Raw genomic sequence first — 27,624 nt, 5'->3', positions numbered from 1 at the left:
TAAATCTAAGATGACTTGTCTGCTTAGTCTAGCAGAAGCGTATCAGTATCAAGCAGGAATGGAAATCAAACCAGAAATAGATAAAAATCAGGCAGCAAATGAATATGTCAGAAAACAAAAGAAAGAATATAAGTTGAAGGAACAAATGAGAAGGCAAGAAATGTGGAAAATGCCGAAATATAGTTGCAAGTATAGAAAACTTCTGGATGAACCTCATATTGATCAGGACTGAATGCAGGAATGGTTAAGGAGAGGCAAATTCAAGCCAAGAGATGAAAGGTTAATATTTGCGGCCCAAGATAGTGGGCTACATACACACTGGTTTGCAAAGTTCATTGAGCATGTGGGAGAAACAGAGAAATGTAGGTTTTGTAAATCAGAACTGGAAACAGTTGCACACCAAGTTGCTGGTTGCGACATATTAATGGCAGAAGGACTGTATACTGAAAGTCATAATAATGAGGCAAGACTGTCGCACTGGAGATTGTGCAAACATTAAGTGGCTGAAAAACACTGGAAAGATGAGCCACAAAGCATCACAGAAAATGATGGTCTACATCACATGGGGTCACCCATTACCAACAGTTTAAAAGATAGATGCTAGAAAACTGGATATAATAACTCTGTCTGCCTTTGTGGATGACCTTATTATCTATTTTGAACATCCAACTACAGACTTGAAGAAAACAGCTTCATCAATAAACGCTTTTTCATCCATTTCTGATTGTAAAATTAACCAGAAGAAAACACATATTTTTCCCATTAATTCCCTAAGCCATACAGAAAACTACTTCCCGAATTCCCCCTTTAACACAGTCTACTCCTTTAAATATCTGGGGATATCCTATGATCATAGTTATGGCTCCATGTTGCTGAATAACTTGCTTAAAGCCTGATCATGTACTACGCAGGGCATACATAGATGGCAACAGATGAAATTGCCCATGCTTTACAAAACAGCAATTATTAAAATGAATATTTTACCAAAATTATTATATCATTTCAATTAATCATTTGCTATCATCCCAAACAATCTGTTTATCAAAATCAATAAAGAACTTACCAAATTTATATGGTACCCTAAATCAATTAGAATCAGCTATCAAAATCTAATTTTTCCTAAAGACAAAGGGGATTAAGTATACCAGACTTCAAGCTTTACTACAAAATCATATGCTCTAACAAAATCATTCAGATAGCAAACTACTACCCAGACAATAACCTGTGGGTTCCTTCATGGATTAAAATGTGTCACTGTTATGTATCCAGTAATAATATAAATCTCAAAGTCCTCCCCTTTATAGTTCCAGCAAACTCTAGAAATATTAAGTTGAACAATATTTTAAAACACAAAGTTAAAATACTCCAAGAGCTATTAAAAGCTCTAAATCTAGACAAGGCTGCATATCTCCTTCCACCCATCCATTTAAATCCAAACATAAAAATGAACAATAAAATGCTAAATTTTATTGACTATCCTCAAATAAAAGACTGCAGAGTTTGGGACATTTATAAACATAGGGACAAAACGATTCAAGAACTAAGTGCAATACTAAATGTAAACAATAAATATGTCATTATAATATGACAGATTAGAGAAGTTATAGCATCTATACTTAAAAACATTTATATCAACGAATACAATATAAATAGAGTGGTAGAAATATTTAAGACTTTAGCTAACAAGAAAAATATGCTAGCCTCTACCTACAAACTGACTTCTCTCATTAAATATGAAAAGATACTTCTATACTCAGGTTTTTAGGACGAACAAGGTACAATGCTCACAGAAAACCAGAAACTCAGAGCAATCAAGTATACTAATAAAATGTCTCCATTCAAAAAGCTTTTATACATGCAATTAATGATTAACAATAATACCTACTACACTCTATCTATTTTAAACAAGTTTAATCCCAAAGTCTCCCCAGCATGCCCATGTTGCTCCTTTCCTCATGCTGATATATTGCATATTTTGTGGTTCTGCAAGTACTCCCATAAGCTTTGGTGCTCTCTCAAGGTACGCCTAGAAAAAATGGAATACCAAAAGTCAGCCTTATCTTGGGAAATGACTATTCTCCATATTACTGATCTCAAGCTCCCAAACTTGATATATCACATTCTAATTACTATCTGTTCATTGATTAAACTATGTATAACTAAAAATTGGACAGACCGTACCAAGCATTCTTGGGATGATTTCAAAAACATGGCAACCAAGTACGTATCCTCTCAAAAACTCATAAGAAGTGTTAATAAAAGACCATACTATCAGAAATCCTGGAAAGCTCTCTTCAACCACATCCTAGGAGATTAAACAAAGATGGATAACAAAAAAAGGAATACATTGTTTATATGTATAGCTGAAAATTTTGAAATTATCAGAAATGTACGATTTCTAACTTTACTTGTAGTGTTCTGAACAGAAAATTAAAATATAATGTATTCAAGTTTATGAATGTTCAAAATTTTGCAAAGACAAAAGCCAACATTAAAAATAATATCTTAATTTGTATTTTATTAACTTATGTTGAAAAGCTTTAGCATTGTAAAGTGGCTAACTATGAAGCATCAACTAAACTATTTAACTTTTTACAATGCATTTTTAAATTCACCATCAACTTAACTTCTACATACATACTACAGATAGCACAACATTTTATAATGCATTCCAAGTTATTATTTACTATAATGAAACAGAGAATGCTTCCAGGCAGCAAAAGGGAAAAAAAAGCATGTTTAATCTACAAATGCTGCATCAAAGAACAACCTTGACAACCAATATTCCTGTACATAAAAAAAAGTAGTTTTAGAACAATCTTCACCATAAAATTGACATATATTATACAAAATATATAATCTACTCAAGTTAGGATTTTGTGCAATAATAACTCAGACAATAAGCTAAGTTCTGGCATTTATATAAAAAAACAGTTTGAAATTTGAAGTGCAAGGCTTTAAAGATTATTAGATCTGCACACTATCTACTTTAAATGCAAGGAATACATTCTTTTAAAACTATACTAATTTTGGTCAATTAAAATGCCAATAAAAGAGAAAACATGAAATAGCATGCATAACGGGAAACATACTTGTGTACTGTGCACAGAGTGTACTCACAATTAATGTGATGTTTGCTTGTGTTTTATATATAAATATGTGTGAGTATGAATGTATGTATATACATACATATATACACACACACACACACACACATATATATATATATATATATATATATATATATATATATATATATATATATATATATATATATATATATATATATATATATATATGCATATATATATATATATATATATATATACACACACACACACACACACACATATATATATATATATATATATATATATATATATATATATACACACACACACACACACACACACACACACACACACACACACACACACACACACAAACACACGCACACACACGCACACACATATGCATGCACAAACACGCACTCACATGCATGCACACATATGTGACGTGTACAAGGACATTTATATTTATCATTCATACATAATACAGCAGTGAGTTGAGCTTCACAAAATGTATGCACATTACCTTACATTGCATTCAGATTTACAGATTTATGTACAAATCATAGTAAGACAAGTGGAAAAAAAATAAGGAGCAAATTGTTTCCTGTTTATCTGGTATGTCAGAAAATGCTTGCACTCCAGCAAGCCTATAGATTCAGTGCAACAGGACTCTTTCTAATCCCAGCTCAAAAAGTATAAAGAAGAGTTCCAGGTTCACTGCCTTAATAGTGTTCATAGCTGTGTCTTACATTATCTGAAAGAGAACTTTGGCTGCCATTTGTTCATAAGGCTTAAACAAATGTTCATGCATTTGCTTGTGACATTATCAATGAGCTTCTGTTTCCCTCTGCTGAGCCTCTATCTTTCTTTCCAGCATACTCCCCAATAAATGAGCCATCTTCATTAAACTGCCCATGATCTGCATCTCCATAATCGATCAAACTGTCAGCACTCTCTGCAGGCTTTAAGTCTCCATTAAGTGATTGCAGGCTACCCTTCAGAGGCTTTTCATCATTGTCACTGCAAAACAAATAAAAACATCTCCAGATTCCAGTGTATCCATACGTGTAAGAAGAACCTAATCATATTTGTTGAAAAGTCTGATTCTAAATGGCATGTCTAATCTCTCAGCTGAGATCACAGTACAAGTTTATACTTCATCAGTCTGATCGATCATCCTGTTATTCAATACAACACAATCAGTTATCTAGAAATATACTACCTAGAACAAATTGGTAAGATTTGCTGATTCTTTATTAGAAAAATATTTGAGCTGGAAAACTTGAACTAAAAGAAAATGTTTCAGAAATTATTATATTCTGTTTTTTACAGCTGAAGATGACATCTAGCTGATATTTTAGGCAAAAAAGAATCTTAATACATATGTGCAAAGAAGGAACACAGAGATTATAGATCCTTGAAAGTTATTAACTTATATTTTTATGGTTGACAACTGAACCCATTTACATTATTTATACATAAATACATGCACATGTATGCATATACACACTCACACACACACACACACACACACACACACACACACACACACACACACACACACACACACACACACATAAATATAAATATCAACATATAGGGAGTGTGTCTGTGATATCTACAAATATTTATATTTCCATATAACTGTAGCAGTTGAGACTAAGAAAACAGTTATATTTTAAAACAACTGTTCTGTAATAATATTTTCATTTGTCATTTGATTTGCAAGTGCATGTGCACCAAAATTGTATATTCCACAAAAAGACTGCCCCACAAAAAAATTGCAAAAGTATGTCATTTTAAAAATGTATCTTCCATTGATGTATGTTGGAAAATGCTTCAAACAAACAGTTTTCTAAGAGAAGCCTGAAGAAAGTTTTTGAAGCTTTTATGAAAGCTGATTGACTATGCATATGAGGAAGTGCTGCATAAACAGAGTAAATGTTCAAAAACCTGAAGTCCTTTTACTGAATGCAACATACTTATACCTGTTAAACTACAAAGGTGCTTGCAAACAGAAAAGTATTTGTCATAGCTACTCTAAGATTCTTTAAACAGCAGAACATTGATAAGACATATCCCGAGATTCATAAATGCCACATCCAAAATGATAGCCAAGCCAACACTATTGACTTTCTGTTCAGCACACCCTGGACCTGTCCAGTAGGTCATGGCACAGCACTACACCACATTCTGAAGTTGTCTACTTGCAGAGATGTACAGCCCACTTATCCACAGATGCTGGCCCTTACCAATATAGACCCCCTCATAGCAGATCTGACGCTTACTCAAGAAGCATGCTCTGTTTTTATACACCTTACTCATTCCACTTACACACTTCCCTGTGAAAGACATACACTCTTATACTCCCCCTATCCCCTGTGCAAATTATGCTAACTGTGCTCTGTCCTTTGTACATTGGTACGTGGGCTGCCCATGTCTGATGTATATTGTGCCCATCCTATACATGGGTAAGCACAGTCTGACATTTTTATATGTTTCATTTTAATGTATGTAGCTCATTAGCAATTGCATGCATTATGTTGCAAAGCTATGTGAAATCCACTGCCTCTTTGCTAGTGCCAAGGTATGCCATGAAAACTGAATTCTGACATGGTCGTCCCCTGTTGCTGGCTCCTCTTCTGACTCTGTGTCTATCTGCCATTGCCTTTGTTGCTGGAAACTTCAGTATCTGTATGAGGCCAATCTTCTGTAGCTGCTTCCTAAGTATAATATTATATTACACAGTACACATGGGAAGTATTTTTGCACACATGACAGGGTCATCCTGCATGGCATGGCCAGATGTATCTAGGTAGCAGAACTGTGGCTTCATCAGTCCAAGAACACATTTTATGATGTTTCTGGTATGTGCTAAGGAATAGTTGTAACCGTGGTCAAGTTGGTTATGAGGATTTTTTACTGGTGTCATTAACTAGGGTTCTAATGCATATCCAGTGTCACCCACAAGATGGCCATGTGAGAAATCAATCTTCAGAAACCTATGATAGTGGTCACATGTATTTCAAATGTGGGTGTTGTTGGAATTGCCTGGTGGCCTGCGCATACATTGTAGATATTACCCATTGCATTATAGGCACATGACAATTGATGAGTTGATACCATATGCAGTTCACAAACTTCCTTCCCTGCTCAGCAAGTGAGGCCTTTACTTCAGTGAGGGTACAGTGTATGGCCTCCAGTATCATAGGGAAGTAGGTTATAGGAAAGAATTCTGGCATGGCATTTGATCTTTCTTCTGGATTATGTGGAAATCACATATGATTCCCTACATGCTGAAGCATGGCATTGAGGAACTGGTTAAATATTCTCAAGGCTGTTACCAGAGATGCCCCTACTGTGTCCTCAGTTATTCACTGTAGCTAAAATATCTGTCTGTCTATCCATCCATCTATATTCATATGCAAATATATATGGTCACATATACCTTTGTATTCACTTACATGTATACTCCATGATTCCCATGAGGCTGTAGAAGAGGTAGGTACACATCCATGATTACGTGCATCATGTCCCTGTCCACACAGTTCCAGTCTGAATGGAGAGATGATAGAGGTCTGATGGGAGAAATGATAGGGGTCTGAATGGAGAAATGATAGGGGTCCAGGTGGAGAGATGATGTCAGCAAGCAAAGAAGAGTAGTGTTGCTGGAATTGAATTTAATTCATCCTGAAGTCTTGATGAGTAGCTTCATGAGGTGGACCCTGATTTTCACAAAATTTCACCAAGATGACACTGATATACAGACTGCATTTTATAAAGCATATATCATGGACAGAAGTAGGTTAAAAAATAAAAAAAATAGCTGATGCACAAGACCCAGGCTAAAACAGTGCCCAATCGTGGTAGCAGCACTGGTGCCAGGACTGGAAAAAATGACAGCATGGACTCCTTAAGACATGGAAACATTCCTGCAATGGGGCTATGCCAAGCCAAGGGAGTGTTGCAAAAGGAATTAGCAGTCCATAAAAATCACAAAAACTGACAGGCCAAAAAAGAGTACTAAAGATGATAGAGTGGAATATTGAGGATTACAAAGAAACTATTATGCAAGAAGCCCAGAATTTCCAGACAGAAAATATGCAAAAAGAGTAACAGAGAAATAAGGGGAAAGAAAAATACTTCCACAAGAAAAACTGTCAGAAGCTTCAAATAAAATACAACAGATTTATGTAAAACATTACATTGACCAAGTAACCATGGGCCATTTGGAAAAAGAAGTGACTGAGGAAATGCGAAAATATAAAGAAAAAAATCTAGAGCCTTCTGAAAGGTGGAAAAATGAAAAATGGACATGGGAAAGAAAGACAGGCCCGATATGGTGCGATATTATATAAAGAAGAAAGCTAAATTAGTCAACACAAAAAAAAGGCAGCCCCAAATATATTCAAAGAGAAATACAGGCAAAGGCATCCAGATATGGGAAAATTCACAATAAAAAAAAACTTCATTTAAAAGAAATCAACAAATTCTGGGAGTATTCCAAGATTATAATAACATAATTATATTTTAATATAATTGTAAGTTTGAGGCTAAAATAGATACTAGACACAGTCAGTCAAAAGGCCTTTTTTGAATTATGCTTTTATGATCCTATATAAACCTCCTATGATCCTATATTGGATGGGTAACTAAATTCTCCACGGGGTTCCACCTGTGTCCCTCTTGGACAGGGTTGATAGGTGCTGATAGAAATAAGGGTAAAACTTGGCTAGGCTTGAAAGAACCATAGGGTCATTAGTCTAGTACCCTTCTATGATTCTATGACCTCTAAAGTACAACACAGCAATGCACTGAGCTGATTGTGAAGGATGTTACTTACACTAAGGTTGAAAATATAGCAAGCCTACTTGACAATAAATTTAGCTATGATATTAGCTCTCTCCCCCATCTGTCCCTCAAGATATAATTACAAATGGGTCAACTCCAGGTATTACAAAAGACCATTTCCTAAAAGCACTCTCAAAAGTCAAAAATACAGCACTGATGGTTCCTGACAATATCCCTGGATACACCTTAAATAGCACAAAGCATGATTTAACCACAATCCTAACAACTCTGTTCAACCACTGAGTGACTGGAGAAATGTTACAGTCATTCTTATGTATGTATCAAGGAGGACCTTGCACAGCCCAGGCAATTATAGACCAATAAGTCTGACCACCCTCATATGTGAAGCTATGGAAAGACTTATCATGGAACTAATTGATAAGGACATAGGGAATATCAAAAGCATGGATCGATCTCAGTTTGGATTTGACAAAGGTCACCAAAGAAGTGGATAAAGGCAAAACATTATACACCACATATCAAAACCTGCCCAAAGCTTTTGAGACAATCCTCACTTAGGCATAGTAGGAAAGCTAAATAAACTGGGGGAAATGCCCTATGTCACTTGCTGGATTGCCAACTGATTCACAGAAAGGACCAATAAAGCAAAATAAGAGAAGATACCAAAATAAAGTGACCAGTCACCAGTGGATTTCGTAGGTTTCTGTGCTGAGACCTCTCCTGTTTGGCATTTACTTCTATGAATCAGGAACAGTCACTATATCTTCAAATGACATAGCCATCCTGCAGTAATGTTTGTCCCAACTAAATAGTTGGTGTCAAAACCATGGATTGAAGCTCAGTGCCAAAAAATGCATTATTGTATCCTGTGGGAAGTCATCTACTCCAGGATCTACTACAGTGACAATATGCTTTTAAGAGTTGACCTTTTTTTGGGATTTAGGAGCTTATGTGGACAGTCACCTACCTTTCGAACAAAATCTGTCTATTGTCATAAGAAGACCTTCTTCTATACAGTACAGCTTATAAACAAAGGGATTGTGTCTAGGTCTAGAGGCATTATTGTCTCTCATTAGGTCAGTCACTTAGTACAATGCCCCCTCTGGCAGATATCTGTCAAGGTGCATGCAGCAACAGGAGTCCTGACAGACATACCTTACTAAAAGGATTCAAGGCCTAAACAACATGTCCTAAGTGGACCAATTCAAAGCTCTGCTGCCATACTCGGTTTCCTACAGACTTCTAAGAAGTGACCTGTATCAAGCATAGATGGCATTTTCCAACCCACTACTGATGGATCCATTGCATATCATCAAGTCAACTGGAATCAGAAATACTTGTTCTAGGGTTTTAAACCTCTTTTGCAACAGAATGGTTTGTAGGGACAGATGTATCTCACAGGGGATATCACTGCTCTGGAATAGACTCCTCAAACCATGTAAAAACAAAGTTCATCCCTGTTCATATTCATGCATAACTTGCATCTATGGATGTGAAACAGAAAAGTTAGCCCAGGACTGCTCCCTGTACCATTAATGGACAGAAGTAGCTCCTAAATGCTTTGTCTCATGCATAGGTCCCCTCAAATTATTTATGATATGATACCAATTATTCTCATTATGGGTAATATTTAATTATCAACCAAGGGATGGGTAAGCCCAATCTAGCACCTAATGGGGTAGCTTAATTTAAGCAGCAAAAGGGAAATTGGCTAGGCCTGAAAAAGCTTGAGGGCAGCTTGTCTAGTACTTAGTAACTATGAATCTATAAGGAATGTTTTGTCTATCTGCAATGCAGCAAAGGACCTTTACTGAAATGTATGTTTCCAGGAGTTCCTGTTTATAAAGTTTTGTAAATGATAATATGAGACTTCTCTGGAATAGATTTCATTAGGTAGCCAGATGTTTTTGGCAGAAGAAGAAAATGTACCTAGTGGTAGACCTTAATACTTTATGTCTTGAGACACCGGAAATATTTTTTTCTAATCAGTGTGTGCAGCCATTTTCCCTAATGCATAACAATTTTGTTTTGCAAAGGAAATACTTCCTGAGCTTTATTTTATACTATTTGATGCATTTCTAAACTCACTTTTCACATAGTTATTATGGGTGCCAGCTGTTGGATCTGCTGTGGAGTAATCATAATCTGCCCATGCTAACATATTTAATAGGCCTGATGTTCCTTTAAACAAAGGCATTCTGGAAATCAATGCTGAAAATATGTCCCTAATCTGGAGGTTTTTCCATTATTATAAAATATTCCCATAACAAGATTACCCCAGCTATCTATAAATGCCTCCACTTACTTTAGTTAGTTAGTTTGTTTACCATGGTAATATGCTGATCACAACAGACCCCTTGCAGGTACAGCCTAGGTGAAAAAATTCTCAAAAAAAAAAAAAAATAAATAAATAAATAAAACAGAACTAATTCACAAACATGAAGTATTTACAGAAGTTGCAAAGTTCAACAGATAACTGAAACAATGAGCAAATATTAACAGTGGAGAAAAACAAAGCATCTTTGTCAGCCACTCCTGGTCAACAAATATAAATAAATAAAATAAATAAATAAATCTTTTGAGATCTGCTCTGAAAATGGAGTATGTGTTTGGGGGTGGGGATGAACTGAAAGATTTTGGATGCAAGAACGAAGAAGGATCAGTGCAGTTGGTTTAGGAGGTCCCTTAGTTTTCAGCATTCAAACCGTGTCATTAAGTCAAGCTATTGTCCTTTATATAGGAATATTTGGTATGAGGAGACTGTTAAGGCCACTTGCATACCTCTCAACTGTACAGATTTCCACAGAACGTCCATATTTTTGCCTCATATTTTTTCCCCGTTTTTCATAAAATTGTGCTTTTCTGGCAAATTAGTGGAAATCATTAAAGGTTGAAGTTAGAAAATAATGACAGACATTTGAGTTTCAGAATTTATACCCTTCAGAAAATTCATGCTAATGCAAAACTTGTTATTCTATCAACTTTCTAAGTTTGAAAGACCAATATTTAAAAATTGCCCCTATTTGGGCCTTTGTCCCAATTTTATTTATGGCTTTGTCCAGATTTCTTGCTCTAAGAGGTTGAGAGCTGGGGTCTACTTTATTTACGTAAAAGCGTAAAACCACGAATACATATGGATTGAACCATATGCATCGAAAGTGCAAGCCTTCGAAAACTGTAAACGGAAATCTCCGTAGGTGGAGATTTCCGTTTACTTCAATGTAGTGACATCTCAGAGTTGGTATATTTAAGTAGCGGGAGGTGTGGGTTTTTTTCCTGTGTATTTTTTTTCTTTATTAACTTTCAACCGTTTAAGAGTTCGATGCATATGTGTTGATCTTTATGCATTCTAACTTTTCTACGTTCGAGTTAATAAAGTAGACCCGAGAGGTATGCCACTTAGCAAAAATAGAGATTCCTGTTCACCAACATGATCAGTTCTTACATATATGGCAGATTAAGGCATGTGAGATGCCGGCCCTCTTATTTACAAAATTAGCAACCAGTAAATGAGGTTTGGCAACAAACCAAGTTGTCCTGGGCCATCTTCAAGAGGGGTTAGCTTGATATTAGTGGGAGCTAAGTTGGTTGGGGAGGTGAAAGGGTTAAATGGTGGGAGGAATGATTGGGAGGAAATGAGGTAAGGGTGGGGAGGGGCTTAAGGGGTTTAGACAAGTGTAGCTGGGTAAGTAATCACATTTTGATGTGAACTTGCTAAGGCAAGTGTACGTCCAAGATGACCTACGGGTGTTCCTGAAGGGCAAGTGGGCCTCAGGATCCGGGTTGGTGGCAGGTGGTTTGTATGTGGAGCATAGTATATGTAAGTAGTAGATATGTGTCTATATTATGCTTACATATATTTAGGCTGTTAGTTCTTAGGGGTAGTGAGACAGATTAGTTGTTATAGTAGGGGAAAGTATTTGCTGGGAAAGGCACATGTAATTATATTGAGAACACGTTTCCATTTTCTTAACTTGTAAGCTGGTCTAGCTGCTAAGGACAACATTTGAGAAGATACCCCTTTTCATTCCCGCATGTGGGTTTTCTACGTGTTGTAGTAGCTGTGGGCCAGAGGGAGCTGTGATGGCTGTTTTATGGACTGTGAGTTCAGTGTGTGTGTGTGTGTGGGGGGGGTTGCTGCCGTGCATGTGTGGTGCAGCGTCTGCAGGGACTATAGAAAGAAAAGAAGAAAAAAAAAAGGATTGGGAAGGATGGAAACTGCAGGTCGGTTCTGGGGGTGGGGGAGGGTGGTCTGGGCATGTCTCTTGACTGTCCTGTTTTGATAGGTGTCCTTCTTTCACCTGGTCGCTAGTCATCATGGTTGTGATGGTGGGTGATGGTTGCGTAGGCAGGGTGCAGCATTGCATTTCCTTTTGTTTTGTTCTGGCTCTGGGATTGGACTGTGCCTCACTGTGGCATGCCTTTCTGCATGTTTCAGGAGTTTGTGTTGCCATTTTGTATCTCCTGTGCTGAGCTGTGCACTCCAGGAAATCTTTAAAAGCTTATGAAGCATCCCAGATAGCCCTACAATGTTAGCAAGATGGATGGCTTGTTTAGTGGTATTGTATGCCGGACTTTGCAAGATACAGGACGATGAAGGTCTCTTTTTTTTATACCACAGTGACATGCTCTGGTTTCATGCACCTGAACTTTGGATGTCTTTCCAGAGGGTGGGTAGCACAGTGCTTTCCTTTTGGCTCATTGTCTGGTGTCATTAAAAGCGTAGGCGATGTAGTTATCATGGTTTGATCCGGGACAGTGGGCATTTTATGTGTGATATCGCCCTTCCTAGGGGGAGAGGACTGTTCATCGGCCTGCATGCAGAGTACTCTCAGGAGAGCATGGAATTGATGATCATTTGCGGCAATTGAGAGGTCAGTGCTGAAGCCTGAGTTTTGTAGTGCTATGTGGCCTGTGGTGATTGGAAGATCAGAGTGGCCGCGGTTTTGTGCTGTGCACGGACAGTTCTGTCACCTTGGCTCTCTTCTCGCTGATTTGGTTTTCTAGCCATTCAAGTCTGCAGGTAGAGAGTTGTGAGCAGTGAGGGTTGAGGTGACTGGAGCATTTGCAGTGGTGGCACAGGGCATTGCATGAGTTTGTGTCCTGCACTTTAGAAAAGGGGGGAAAAATGAATGAGATGTGTGTATGTATGTGTCATTTGGTTCTGGATTTGGACTCTGGTGGTTTGGGCAGGGTTTCTTTGCGGGGTGCCCGTGAGATACAAGTGCTGCCTGTGCATGTGCAGAGAGTTGTTAACAATTGCAGGGGATGATGCATGAAGAGGACTGTTGCTGGGCAGATGTGCATTATATTTGAAATGGCTGCTGCCAGTACAGTTAGGGAGGGCAGTGAGCACGATGCATGCCATCCAGTGGTATTATTTCAAAAAAAAAAAAAGGTTTAAAAGGTTTCTCAGGCCAGTGTTGAGAATGAGAAATCCTTCACCATCACAGGTAGAGAGCAGGCTGACCGAAGGAAATGTGTGTGTATAGTGGACCAGGGCAAACATTACATTACTGTCCAGTCAGTTTCTATTGTGCACGGCAGATTGCTTTCTTGGTTCACTAAGCATCATGGTTTAAAGGCCATATTACACTAAAATCTTTCTTCAGCTCAGTCTGCTAAGAAAGATCCAGTTAACCAAGTAGAATAAAAGTTGCTACATCTTGGGAAGCACATATAAATACCGTCAGTATCCATTTGGGTTGCATGCATACTGTCAGTGGTATTTTTCTTTATCTAGTTGAGAGCTTTCATATGAGGCAAAGGAGTTAATTAGTGTTACTTGGTTGTGGAGATATTTAAGAAAATGTGGGAATTGTGGTTATGACTTAATATCATTACACCCATAGTTAATATCTCTTTACCTGCACTACACAAAGGTCAAATATTGAAGCAGTGGAGTTTTGTAAGTTTTAAGCTAAAATCCTTTAATCCTGGTACATAGCATAGTTTGGTATTTAAGCTAAAATCCTTTAATTCTGGTACATAGCATAGTTTGGTATTGCTGATGCAGATATGAGCAGGCGATGCTTAACACCTGGGAGCATCAGTGGGAGTTTCTTGCGGCTTCATCTGGAGAGGGTGTTTTTTTTTAAGTGCGCATGCGTTGTGCATTTTCACAGATATAAGTGAGGGTTGGCAGGCTTAGTTCTTCATCAGGGCCTTGCAGGTGGCACTGGATGGTGGATTTATTCAGGACATTCAGAAGGTGGGTAGGTTGTTAAATGTTTAGGTATCTCGTATGATTAACACCTGTTTCTTTTTTGCAGATGATGGTGCTTCCAAAAGGATTATGGCTGTTGGCGTGCTATGTATGAGGTCTTATGGCATCAGTGCAGATGCTGTAGCAGTTGGTGGTCCAAAGGAGGTGGTACCATCAGATGATGGATGTTGCTTTAAAAGGTTTGTGGCAGCTGGAGCTTCATGGAGTGAGGTTCCAGGCATATATCTTATCTCCTTAGTCAGTGCGTGATGGTGGGTGTGGTATGAGAGTGCTGTGGGGACTATTAAGGATGAGATATGGCATGAGTTTGGTGTAGCTGGTGTTAGGTTTAATTGTGGGTATTTTGGGGTCATCTGCAGATGGGGTACAGTCCTAACTGGGGTCGGGTTGGATTTCGGAGCTCAATGTCTGATTAGTTAGACAAGTCTTAGGGCAGGAGTGGGGTATTTTCATTTGTTTTGCTGGGATAAAGGATGGGAAGGGGAGAGTACTAGGATATTTGAATTCATTGATGTTGATCGGGTTAATATATCAGGAATTCTGAATACACAGTGAGGTGGAGGTTTTTAGTGGTTCACTGCCATCATAGGCATGGAGTTCTGAGGTTGAATTCTGGTAAGTTGGGATCCATATAGTGGAGGGCTGGTTGGAATCGACAGAGTGGGTAGATTTTGGATGCAGGTCTTTGGGGCACTTGTTATAATGAAGGCATGTGGTATTGCTTCACCATAGAGATGCAGAGGTAACACAGGGAAAGGAAAGTTTTTTGGGGGAAGGCTAGACTGAAGTTGCAGGTTGCCCAGTTTTTGGTGTGGTGGCTGCCTTTGGGAAGGAATTTGATGGGGAGAATTTAATTGTCAGGTGGAAACAAGGTATGGCAGTTCAGTTGGACAAGCAGAATTCATTTGAGAATAGTATAGTTGCACTGGTGACCCAGGAGGACGACTGGGGGGATGTTGAATATTTGGACTTTAGTCTATGAATCTATGCATTTTTGTATAAGGTACGTTCTTGGCAGTGACTAAGGTGGTCACATCTTGTATGTCAACAGGATTTACAGTTTTATTTATTTTGCAGATCGCAATGGGGTTGCAGATGGCAGAAGTGCAGAGCGACAGCAGTTGGTGGATCAATCGATGGCCAGAGTGAAGGATGCCAGTTGTAGTGGAAGTCACAGTTGGCACAGTGGTGTATACCAAGGCTGAAAGGGCAGTGCACAGAGAGTACTGGTCAGTAGCAGTAATGAGGTAAAATTGCAAGGTAATGAATTTTGCTGGCGGGTGCTTTGTTTTCTGGAGTGGCGCCCAATGTGGTCACCGGTAATCCCCTTTGTTTGGGTCATTAAGGCAAGTTAGAGCACTGTGTTCAAGTAGTGGGGGAGCTGATTATTGTGTTGGAATGTGGGGGCAAGTTAGGAAGAGGTAGGTCGGGGAGCCAGGTTAAAACTGTTGGGGATGTTTTATGGGGAGTGGGGGGATACCACAGGAGGAGTAGAGTCACAACATTCATAGGAGCACAGGAACTTATTAGGCTAAAGCCCTATGGCTCTTGCAAGCCAGCTGAGTTCAACCCTTGTTTTCAGTTGGTTGGAACCTAGGGGTGATTATTGTTACTCATCCAGTTGTTTAAACTGCATTTGGGGGAAGGGCCAGTGATGTGTTTTTGTTTGACTGGATGCCGGAGTTTTGTTCCTAATGGGTGGTATCTGTGGAGTGACAAAGTTGTCCCTTGAGTAGGTAGTGTTAATGTTACACACCAGGTTAATGTTTTACAGAGTATCACAAGGATCATTTCACTTGTGGTTTGGGTGAATTTTCTAGGTAGGGTTTTAGAAAACATGGTAGGTAGGTGACGGTTTTGGGGTAATGTTAGAAATCGGGTGCTTTGTTTACACAGGAGCTAGAAGGTTTAAGGGAAATTTGGTTGCAGGATATTGCAGCCATAGGCCAGGTTTTAATTCCTTACTAGAGGTATAGGTAACATAAGGGAAGAAAACCTTCGAGGGAAAGGCCAGGGACAAGAAGTGGTTAAGGATGGTTACTAGTTGAGTGTTCTAGCTAGGATGACTACTAGGAAGAAGTGAGTGGGGGGTTGAGGTTCTGAGTGGGGTTGCTTGGGTGCTAGTCCTGATTGCCATTTGGTAATGAGTGAATTGGGGGTTTAAGGATGGGCACATGGAGTACTTCATTGCTGGGCATAGGTGAGTTTTCAGGAACAAGGTCAAGGGGTTCTGCTTTTCTGGCACTTAGTGTTAAGTCATTAAAGTTTTGGAGTTAGACTATTCCCTACAGTAATCAGGTTACTGCACATCCAGAGCTGTGTTATTTGTTGGGCTAATGTGATATGCTATAGTTGACAGGGTCCTCAGTTCGAGACTTGCTAAGGGTTTTCTTTGAGAGGGTGCAGATTTGTGGTCAAGGGGCAATAGTTTCTGTGGCATTTCTTATGGCTACAGGTTGTCATTCCACAAAGGTTGAGCCATGGTTAGTGGCTTGAAGGAAGCAGACTAAAAGGGAATGTATTCTCCTGAAGTAGATGTTCCGGTGGTACAGTGGGGTCACGGGTAATCCTACTTTATTTAGTTTCATTAAGGCGTGTGTCAATGCTGGTATGTCAAGGCCTGGGTTTGATGACGGGGTTCTAATGTACTTTACAGAGGCTACACCGAATGATGTTTGGCTTAACCCTTCCCTTTATGGGAGGTAGTTGGTTGAACAATTTTGGGTAGAAGGGAGGGGGAACATCTTAGTTAGGGTGGTTGGCAGAGAAGAGGGACAGGCTTTCCCTCTTCTGTTCCCCATCAGGTGTCTGGATGTCCATTTCAAGGATTTGGGGGAAAGGAAAATGAGCAGCTGGAGGAAGTTTGCTGCACAGATAAGTAAGCGGAGGTAAGGACACTGCTTATTTTGTGGGAAGGTAATTCAACGAATGGTGTATGAAGTGAGACGGGATGCTGCTTCATAAGTAAAGTAAGCAAGTAGAGGTATGGACGCTGCTCACTGGGTCAGGATGAGTAAGGTCATGTCTTCCTGAATTATTTGGTTGGATGGGTAATTCAATAAACGGGATATGAAGTGAGTCTGGATGCTGCTTCATAAGTAAAGTAAGCAAGTAGAGGTATGGGCACTGCTCACTGGGTCAGGATGAGTAAGGTCATGTCGTCCTGAATTATTTGGTTGGATGGGTAATTCAATAAATGGGATATGAAGTGAGTCTTGCATGCTGCTTCATAAGTAAAGTAAGTGACCAGAGGTATGGACACTGCTTACTGGGACGGGATGAGTAGGTACGCTGTCCTCATTAACATTACAAGGATGTTTATGCTGTGTTTAGAATCAAATATACTATGTCAGTTGTAATTAATAAATCTGGTGATCAAAGCTATGTTATGGAAGTTTTAATAAGAGTTGTCAAATGTCATTCGGTGTGATGTGTTTATTGAAGGGGAACGAGACAAGAAAGAGTTTTGAGTTATACTATTTAAACTTTTAACTTTATAGAAACAATATCAATTTTCCTACATCAAAGAACAGGTATATTTTTAAAAAATCATTTCAGTGCTAATATTTTCTTTACATTAAGTATTGCCACATATGGATTCTCTCTCATGTTTTCAAGCTCATAATGCACCCAGTTCAAATAATCCAATAAAAAATCTGCATCCATTCGAAAGCTTTTAGGTCAGGACACAGTACATTAGATGTCCACACCAACTGTAAAGGTATGTCCTGTTTATCCCCAGATAAAAATCTTTTTTATGAGTATGTTAGACTAACATATCTATATAATTAGATTATCATAGTTCCAAACACAATAACACCATGAACCATTATGGCTACAACTATAGAGCACACTGATATCAAAACTATGGTCCTCTTATGCTCTATTTACATTATTATAACCCCATCCTAGCACAGTCTAAACTTTTCTATCTATTGCCATCACTGACTCTTACTTTGTGTCTCTCTTCATTCCTGTACAACTTTAATCTAAGTCATCTTACATTTTTCTAGGTACACAATACATGTTTATCCAGTCTCAGTTTTGTAATTCCTTCCACTGTTTCTATTTCTATGTTTTGAATCCACACCAGGACTATCTTCCTCCCACAGTACAATATATTCCTTAGCCACCCTGCAGAATAATCCATTTACCACATCCTACTAAAATTTGCAAATCCACATCATCATCCAAATTCTACTCTAATGAAAATGCCTCCGGATACTAACTAGTTAAAGGACGTTTTATTGGTTTTGCTGGTGAGACAGTTTGGTTAGAGGTGTTAAAGATGGGTGACTAATGTAAAGAAAACCTATAATTTTGTGATAGAAGCATATAAACAATTTATATATATGAAATAGGGTGGCGTTTTTTGTATGAAGTGATGATATGAGGATAAGTGAGAAACATTGGATCTACATTATTTGGACTGTGCAATGATGAAAAATTGTTGATAAAGTTATTATTTTTTTTTTCCTATGTGGGTTATTGTTTATAGGAAATAAACAACAGTGATTGCATTTAAAGATAAATTAGTATCAAAATAATAATAGTGTGGAGTATTCTTAAATAATCTACATAAGTATGGGAAGGTATAAAATATTAATAAGAAATGTATTGTGAAATTAAACAAAAATTAACAAGTCTAAATCAATGTTATTTTTTATCCATCCTCTCATTTCTTTAATTGCTGGAAGATTAAAAAGAAACAGCTTAAATATGTGTTTCAGTAAGATGGAAAAGATAATAGGGTAGACTATTTAGCTATGTATGAAACTGATAACTAAAATAAGGAAGTCAATTCAGTTTTTAACAATGTTACAATGCTACATATTTCAAATTCAGAGCCTATTAAGGCCTACAATGAATTTGCCTTCATACATAATCAAATGTTTTGTCACCCACCAAATAATCCAGACCCTGGTTGAATTGTAAAATATTGTCTAATTTCCATATTTTAAAAGAAAATAGTTTCATCAACTACTAGCCATAAACTGAAAACAGTTTTGCTTCATCAATTCCAATGCCTTGGACCAGCTCATTCTTACCCCCACTAGAGGAAGCAACATCCTTGACCTAGTTATTACTAACATGGGCAACCGTAGCTCTACACCAATTGTCAACTCCTCCCTGGTTAGATCAGACCACAAACTAATCACCATGGAAATTCACATCTCACCCACACCCCCCGCAAAGGTAACCACCATGAAAAACTTCTCCAAAGATGAATTTGGCTCCTAAAAACAGAGGTGGCTAACTTCACGGCACCCATGTCAATGGAAAATATATGCATGACTGCCAAATCATATACCAATGCATTGTACAAACACGTACATAAATGCATGGAACTAGCCATACCCAACAGAACCAAGACGCTCTCCATCAAAAAAAAGGAAACCAATCTGGTGGTGCCCTGCCATTAATAAACTCTGCAACAGAAGGAAAAAACTGTTGCAGAAAAAGGTGAAGTCCCAAGACTGGAAAAACTCCCTTATTAGCCTCATCAAAAAGTTGAAATCCCTCATCAAAATCTCTAAAGCCAGCTATGAAGGCAGAATTGCGACAAACACTAAAAACAACCACAAAGCCTTCTACAGTTGTATCAAGAATCTACACGGCAATACCCAGGTTTGCTCTGAGTTACTGCACAATGATACCTCCTATACTGAGCCAACAGATATTGCCAACATACTGGCCGACAGATTCAGTGCTAACTTTAACCCCCCCAAAGGACCAATCACAATACCGGAGGAATGCCAGTCACCCAGCATTACTGCAGCACAGGTTAAAGCTGCATTGTCCAAGGCCAAGAATACAGCTTCCATGGAATGCAACAATATCCCTGGAGATGTTCTACATGAACTACAAAATGAACTGGCAACACATCTGTGTGCCCTGTTCAATCACAGCCTCAACTCAGGCTTTGTCCCTACTGAATGGCGCACTGCGACAGTCATCCCTCTCCATAAAGGGGGAGCGACTAAGGGAATTATTGACCCATTAGCCTGATGAGTTTGATATGTAAGGTTATGGAGTGCATCATCATGGACCTAATTAACAAGGATATAGGGAGTCTCAAAACTCTAGATCACACTCAGTTTGGTTTTGTGCACGGTAGATCATGCCTACTCAACCTAGTTGACTTCTTTGAGTCAGTCACCAGAGTTGTGGAAGAAGGAAAGGCAGTTCATAGAGCCTACCTTAATCTGGCCAAGGTCTTTGATACCATTCCCCACTCAGGAATAATTGATAAACTCACCAAACTAGGCATCAACCCCTATATCACTAAGTGGGTTACAGACTGGCTCACAGATAGAACCCACAGTGTGAAAGTAGCAGACTCCAAGTCAGACTGCCGACCAGTCACACATAGAGTGCCACAGGGATTGGTCCGGGGTCCTCTCCTGTTTGGCATCTACTTCTCAGACATCCAGGCCAACAAGGAGAGACTCCGGTTGACCAAGTTCACAGATGACTGCAAGCTGGGAGCCATTATTAACTCCCCAAGTTATGTAGACATCCTACAGAAAGGCCTCACTGAGACCAATGACTGGTGTTGAAACCATGGCCTTAAGCTTAATGCCAACAAATGTGTCATCATCCCCTTTGGGAAAAACTTAGTTCCCACTAATTACCACATCGATGGGAGCCCACTGAACACTGAAGGTGTTATAACAGATCTGGGGACACAGGTTGACAGCAATCTCTCCTTCAGCCACCACATTGCCACTGTGGTCAGAAAGTCCTTCTTTGTGGCACATTTCATTAACTAGGGTTTTGCATCCAGGAATAAAGAGGTCATCATCTCTCTCTACTCTTCCCTCATTAGGCCAGTCATCAAGTATAATGCCCCATTTGGCATGTACCTCACTAGACACATGCAACAGCTGGAAAGGCCACAAAAGTACCTCACAATGTGGATCCTAGGCCTTTAACACATGTCCTACATGGACAGACTCAAAAAACTCCAGCTATTCTCTGTCTCATATCGTCTACTACGAGGTGATCTCTGTTTGACTTACAAATCCATGTCTGACTCAGCTCTGTTAGAAATGCCACATCTAAAGAAATCTCAATCCCTCCACACCATACACTCCAGAGACCTCAACCTCATTACCACAATAAACAGAACATGCTGGAGGGACAGGTTCATAACCCAGAGACTGCCCATGCTCTGGAATAGAGTTCCCATACATGTCAAGCAGAGTACCTTACTGGCGCTCTTCAAGAGAAATCTTGATAAGTGGATGAAAAATAGAAAGTTCGCCCCGGGGATCACTCCAGTGGCTCTACTTGACAGAGGAACTGGGCACTAACGTCAGGTGGCACAATCCCAGGGCACTTCTATGGGCTAGGCTTGTAAAGGCTCCAGGGCCATTTGCCTAGTGCACACCTATGAAATTAAGAACCCTCAAATTACAGTTCTCTATCTTAACCAAGTAATTATTTCTGGTACCTAACAAATGTTGCAATTAAACAATACCCATACTAAGAACATAGCAATCAGAAAGACAAAAGTTATGGATTACAAGTAGGTCTCCCTTAAACAAACAAGCAGACAACAAATACCACATCCTGGAATTGAAGTACTCCAAAGCTACAAATCACAAGAAGTTAAAAAAAAAAAAAAAAAAACAAGCAAGGAGTACACCATCAAGTCTTTTTAATAATATAACAGACAAATAAAATGCAAAGCTTTCGAGCAAAGCTCTTTTTCAGTGCATTTCCCTTAAACAACTTATATGATAGAGAATAAAGATAGTGATTGCAACCATCTTTGGTAACTAATACCCTTCAATCATCTTATTTGATGGGTAAAGAACCTTTGCATCCTTTCAAGTTTTTCAATCTGAGACTTACTGTACATACATACAGATCCCCCATATTCAATTATCAGTCTTATTAATGTCTTAAAAAGCAGTAATAAAGCAGCTCTATCCCTACTTACAATAAAACCAAATAATTGTCCTAATTCATAATAACCCTTCTTATTGTTTCTATTATATGAAAATCCAAACTGAATCCTTTATCAATATTAATCCCTAAATCATTAATAATAATCACCTTCTTAATGAAACAGTTATTCATTACACAGGGATAGCGTGATCTATTTTTCCAAAATGTATAATACGTCTTTTTCAAATGAAATTCCAGTTTATTAGTAGTAGGTATACATCTCAACCTCTTACAGCCAGAAATCTGGCCAAAGCCCAACAAAAATGAGGAGACAAAGGCCTGAAAATTGGGACATATTTTAAATATTGTTCTTATAAACTTAGAAAATTGCTAGAGTAACAAGGTCTGTTTTAAAATATGTTTTCTGAAGGATTTGAAGTCTGAAACTCAGGTGTATGCCATTATTTTGTGACTTCATTCTTAGATCACCCCAGTGATATGCCAGAAAACCACAACTTTTGTGAGGTACACACCAAGACTATGAGCCAAAAAACTGGACATCTTGAAAATCTGGACAGTTGAGAGGTATGGTTTTAGCCCACATAAATGAGCCCACAGAAATCAAAAGCAAGTGCAACCAGAGGTGGCAGAACAGGAAGAAATGATGAAAATCAGAGAAGTGGACATTTTGGGCTTAGCATTACTAATGATGTTGTTCTCACATGTAATGAGGAGTATAATAACAGGCATGTTTTGAATAATGTAAATAGTTCACATTCAGTGAGTCAAAGTGAAATGTTAAGTATTATTAATCCATCAGATTTGCAGTTAGATGATAACATGTATAGTTTACTTTTGAAAGGAATGAAATTTGTGCCAACATATTTTCCAGCCTTGGCAGACAATGTTAGAGATATGTGCTTTCTGTCACAAACTACATTTAAAGGAATTTTTTTCTAAAACAAATTCAAAAAATGCAAATGGTAATGTAATGTGCAGCATTGATGAGGATGAGGAACCATTGCTAGATTTGTCACTGCATGAAAATGAGTTAGTGGATATTTTTGCTTATGAACAAGAGCTTGAAAGTAATGGGGACAGTGTTGGGGATGTTTTTTCATATTACACTGGCTATGGAAAATTTAGTATTCCTAAGGTTCCTTATGTTGGCACTTTTTATCCTAGAACTGTCTCACCCATAATACATTTTGAGAAGGTGTTATACAAACAGTTGCAAGTTGAATACAAGTTTTATGACAGTTATTAGCCCTATAACTTGATAAAGCATGAACAAAATGCATTAAGGCAATTAAGAAGCTTGAATAAAGATTATGTTTTTGCACAGGCAGATAAGGCGGGTAATTAGGTAATAATGTCTAGAGTAAAATAGAACAATATGGTGAAGGAATTGTTGCAGTAAGTTGGTGTTTATGAACAGGTGCAGTCAAAGGTTCTGGATGCATACAATGACTTGTTGCTGGATTTACTTGAAAAGGGAGAGACTGGGATTTTTTTTCACCACTGATGTCAAAACGTTACATGTAAAATATCCTAGAATGGCTAAGTTTTATGCCATTCTCAAGGTACGCAAGGACTTAACAAATCCCCTGGGAGACCCATAGTGTCAGGGGTGGGGGGATATCTTCAGAATATTGGCATTTTTCTGAATGCACAGTTGAAAGAGCATTTGAAGCGAGTCCCTTAACACATTAGAAATGGTAAAGAGCTCACAGACACTTTGGGAGGTACTGAGTGGCAAGAGGATGTTTTCTGGGCAACTGTTGATGTTAAGTCCTTGTATACCAATATTTCCCATTGGTGACATCTGGAAGCAGTAGCCAGACTATTGGGGGAAGGTCCTAGAACAAGTTATATTTTACAGCTGTTGCAGTTTGCACTGACACACAATGTATTTAGTTTTGAGGACAATTTTTTTCTGTAGAGAAGAGGAACTGCTACGGGGGCATCTTTTGCCCCATCCTATGCCATAATTTTTATGTTTTTTTTTTTTTGAGGAGAGCTGTGTTTATAGGAATACATATTTTCTGGAAAATGTTATAGTTTTCAAATGCTATATTGATGATTTGTTTTTATATGTAGAGAGGAGATTAGTCTTTTTGAACAGTTCATGTTGGAATCAGTATGGCATCACAGTATCCTATCAAACTCATAGACATAAGATACAGTTTCTAGATTTGGAGTTCTTTGTGGATAAAGACAAGCTAGTGTCTTTTAAACCATTTTATAAGGAAACAGCGGCTAATACTTTTTTGAGTGCAGACAGCATGCATCCATAGCATTTACTTGATTCTCTCCCTTATCGAGAATTCAAGCGCATTAGTGACAATGTTCATGACAGAACCACATTGGATGGGGAATTTAACATTGTTAGATGCAAGCTGGCAAATTGAGAGTATTCTAGCCAGGTGTTAAATAGGGCTGAGGAAAAAGTGAGAAAGCAAATTGCTGGATGGAGAGTATGGAGTCATGCAATATATCATGGGCGTGGAGATTATCATAAATTATACCATGAATACTTTGCTTTCTTTGCTTTGCTTTCTGCGTTCTTTTGATGTATGCGCGAGGCCGCAGCATTATCAGAACTGCCGACGGATGCCAGTATAGTGGGCAAGGATGATATATTTTTTGTTAACAAATTTTCTCCTTTTTCAGCTACATTGAAGGCGTTAGTGCACCGGTTCTGGCCTATTATACAGCAGGATGAAGGAGTGGGCAACATTTTTAAGGGCGGGGTTGTTTTTTCTCATAGTAGATTTCACAACCCGAAGGAATTATTGAACAGTAGGGTAAGCAGGATGGAAACTGGTTTTAAAATAGTAGGCACCTTTAGATGTGGAAGGTGCAAGGTGTGTGACAAAGTCAAGAACATTTCAGGTACTCTAATTAATTTAAAGAAGTTAATTGCCCTGGGATCTTACAATTGCAGTACCAGTGAGGTTGTTTATGCCATTGGATGTGATTGTCTACCTGTAAACTGGTATATAGGCCAAACCAGAAGAATGGTGAAAAGAAGAATTATGGAGCATTTGGGGGATGTGAGGCATGTTAGGCTTAATCCTGTGGCCCAGCATTTCTACACTGTTCACAATGGTAACACTTGCAGTTTATTTTTTTTCTGTTTTAAACAAACCTTATGCAGTACAAGGTATGGAATATGGGTGCATTTTGTTAAGGATGGAAAGTGGATATATTATTAATTTTGGAACTTTGTGGCCCCATGGGCTTAATATGGAGTTAGATTTACATGTATCAGTATGCATTATTTTATAAATGCATAGCCATATAGGATGAATGATTTATATGTATAGGGTAAAATATTTAAATATTTAAGCATTTGTTAATGTAAAGATATACAGGTGCATTGGCATGAACTTCTTAAACTATTAAGTTAAATGCAATAGGAATGTAAGAGGTTGCATTTTAAAAGTTTTTTGATGCACTTTAAATGTTTCTGAAGCACTTCAATTGCTCAGGATGCACTTTAGATTTAAAATTTCTTGACTCACTGACTGATCAACTATTGTAAGGCAAAATGTTTTAGTTTTTGTTAATCTAGAGATGTATAAGTGCTTTTGTATGAACTTGCATTTTAAAAGTTTTTTGATGTGCTTTAAATGTTTCTGAAGCATTTTAATTGCTCAGGATGCACTTTTTCTTGACTCATTGATTAATTGATTAACCGTTGTAGGGCAAAATGTTTTAGTATTTGTTAATCTACAGATGCATAAGTGCTTTTATATGAACTTCTTAAATTATAACGTTAAATGCAATAGGAATGTAAGGGGATGTACTTTATATGTTTTGATGCACTTTGAATGTTTCTGAAGCATTTTAATTGCTCAAGGTGCACTTTAAATTTTTTTGACTCACTGATTAATTGATCAACCATGGCAGGGTAAAATGTTTAGTATTTGTTAATCTAGAGATGTATAAGTGCCTTTGTATGAACTTCTTAAATTATAATGTTAAATGGAATAGGAATGTAAGGGGTTGCACTTTATATGTTTTGATGTACTTTGAATGTTTCTGAAGCACTTTACTGCTCTGGATGCACTTTAGATTTTAATTTTTTTGACTCACTGGTTAATTGATCGATTATTGTATAATTGAATTGAATAATGAATGTAGTGAAATGTATATAAAGTACACTATTCTTGTGCATGATTATTCCCTGGAAGGCTTGATGCCGAAGTACTAGGAACAGAGTAAAAGTGGATGGTGACTGTTTCTCCAGTTGTTCAGTGTGTTTTTTTCTTTCTTAGCCCAAATAAATAACCAATCTAAATTATCTCCATAATCTATTATGATATTTGAGTTTTACAATAAATAAACCAACTTTAGTATCATCAGCATATTTATTTATCTACAAACAATTATGGATATGAAAAGATGTATTAAATAACACGAATAACAGAGGCCCAAAACACCAAAGAAAACTAATATTATTCCTAAAGGCGTATCTTTAGTTCTTACCCTACAAGTTCTCTGTGACAAACAATTCTTTGTCATCTTTATAATATCATGGTTTAAATCATTTACAGGCATGAAAGAAATTATTTCATGATGGTGAATAGTATCATGTCTAAATATACAATGTCAATGGGTAAACCCTCATCTAATGCCTCCCACAATGTTTCATAACATGACAATAAATTTGTCTTATAAAATCTACCAAGAATAAATATTTTTTGAAAAAGTGCCTCTTCTGCTACCCATAGTCTCCAAAATATATTTAGCAATAGCTCTCAAAATATTTACCCAGTAAACAAGTCATTCTTATTGGTCTAAAATTATTATAGACAAGTCGCCACTCTTAGGCACCAGAATCACAATCTCATTCTTCCATTATTCTGGAACAAAACTTGTTTTTATAGACCTAAGGAATAAATGTAATAAACTGGGAACCTATCAAGTCAGGCAGAAAGAAGAGATTGAATTAATCTTAAAATCTCTTCATAACCACTTTTAAATAAGTTAGGGCACAAATCATTACCATTAAAAAGAAATTGGTCTTCAGCTGTAGGACCAACCTGTAAAAATACTAATGTATTCACAAATATTTTAAACAAAAGTCCAAATTAATTACTTAGATTATCATTCCACTTGAAGTTATAATGCATAGACTGCCCCTTATACAAATGTGGATGTTTAAAAAAGGATTTCTTATTATCCAACATTTGACTGGCTAACTTTCATAATCATATTGAATCCTTCTTATCTTTCTCCTAAAGCTAACACTAATCTCTTTATAGCTTTTTTTATTACTACTACTATGTTAATTTCTTAACTTCCTCAAACATAATCTCCTTCTTTTATTAGCCTTTTCTAATTCATTATTCCCTGAGGGAGTTTTAGAAGTTATTACCCTTGTAGAGGCTAATGGGACATGTTCGTCAATCTTCTGATTTAGGAAGAGATAGCATTTTTTAAGCCAGTGTCAATACCAACATGACATAAGTCTTCCTTTCATTTCCAATTATTTATTTTATCATTTACTGTGTAATATTCTAGTCTATAAAATGCCTGTCTACAACATATTTTTTTCTGACCGCATTTTGATACAAGACGAGATTGGATTACATGTATCCATTGATGCTA

The 27,624-nt window shown here is 37.7% G+C and overlaps 1 protein-coding gene across 13 annotated transcripts in view; it reads right to left on the bottom strand.

Annotated features, from left to right (window-relative positions):
• Positions 1 to 3,436: 3,436 nt before the first annotated feature.
• Positions 3,437 to 27,624, bottom strand: part of CHL1 (cell adhesion molecule L1 like) — a 1,311,467-nt gene continuing 1,287,279 nt past the window's right edge. For all 13 annotated transcript variants that reach the window (XM_044077996.1, XM_044078002.1, XM_044078005.1 and 10 more), the window contains one exon: positions 3,437 to 4,091. In XM_044077996.1, coding sequence (XP_043933931.1) covers positions 3,875 to 4,091 — 217 coding nt within the window. In that variant the 3' untranslated portion in view covers positions 3,437 to 3,874. The remainder of the gene's footprint in view (positions 4,092 to 27,624) is intronic.

Source organism: Protopterus annectens, chromosome 7.part0 (assembly GCF_019279795.1).
Source record: "Protopterus annectens isolate FY-2018-M chromosome 7.part0, PAN1.0, whole genome shotgun sequence".
Lineage (NCBI taxonomy): Eukaryota > Metazoa > Chordata > Ceratodontiformes > Protopteridae > Protopterus > Protopterus annectens.
This window is presented reverse-complemented; position numbering and strand designations above follow the sequence as displayed.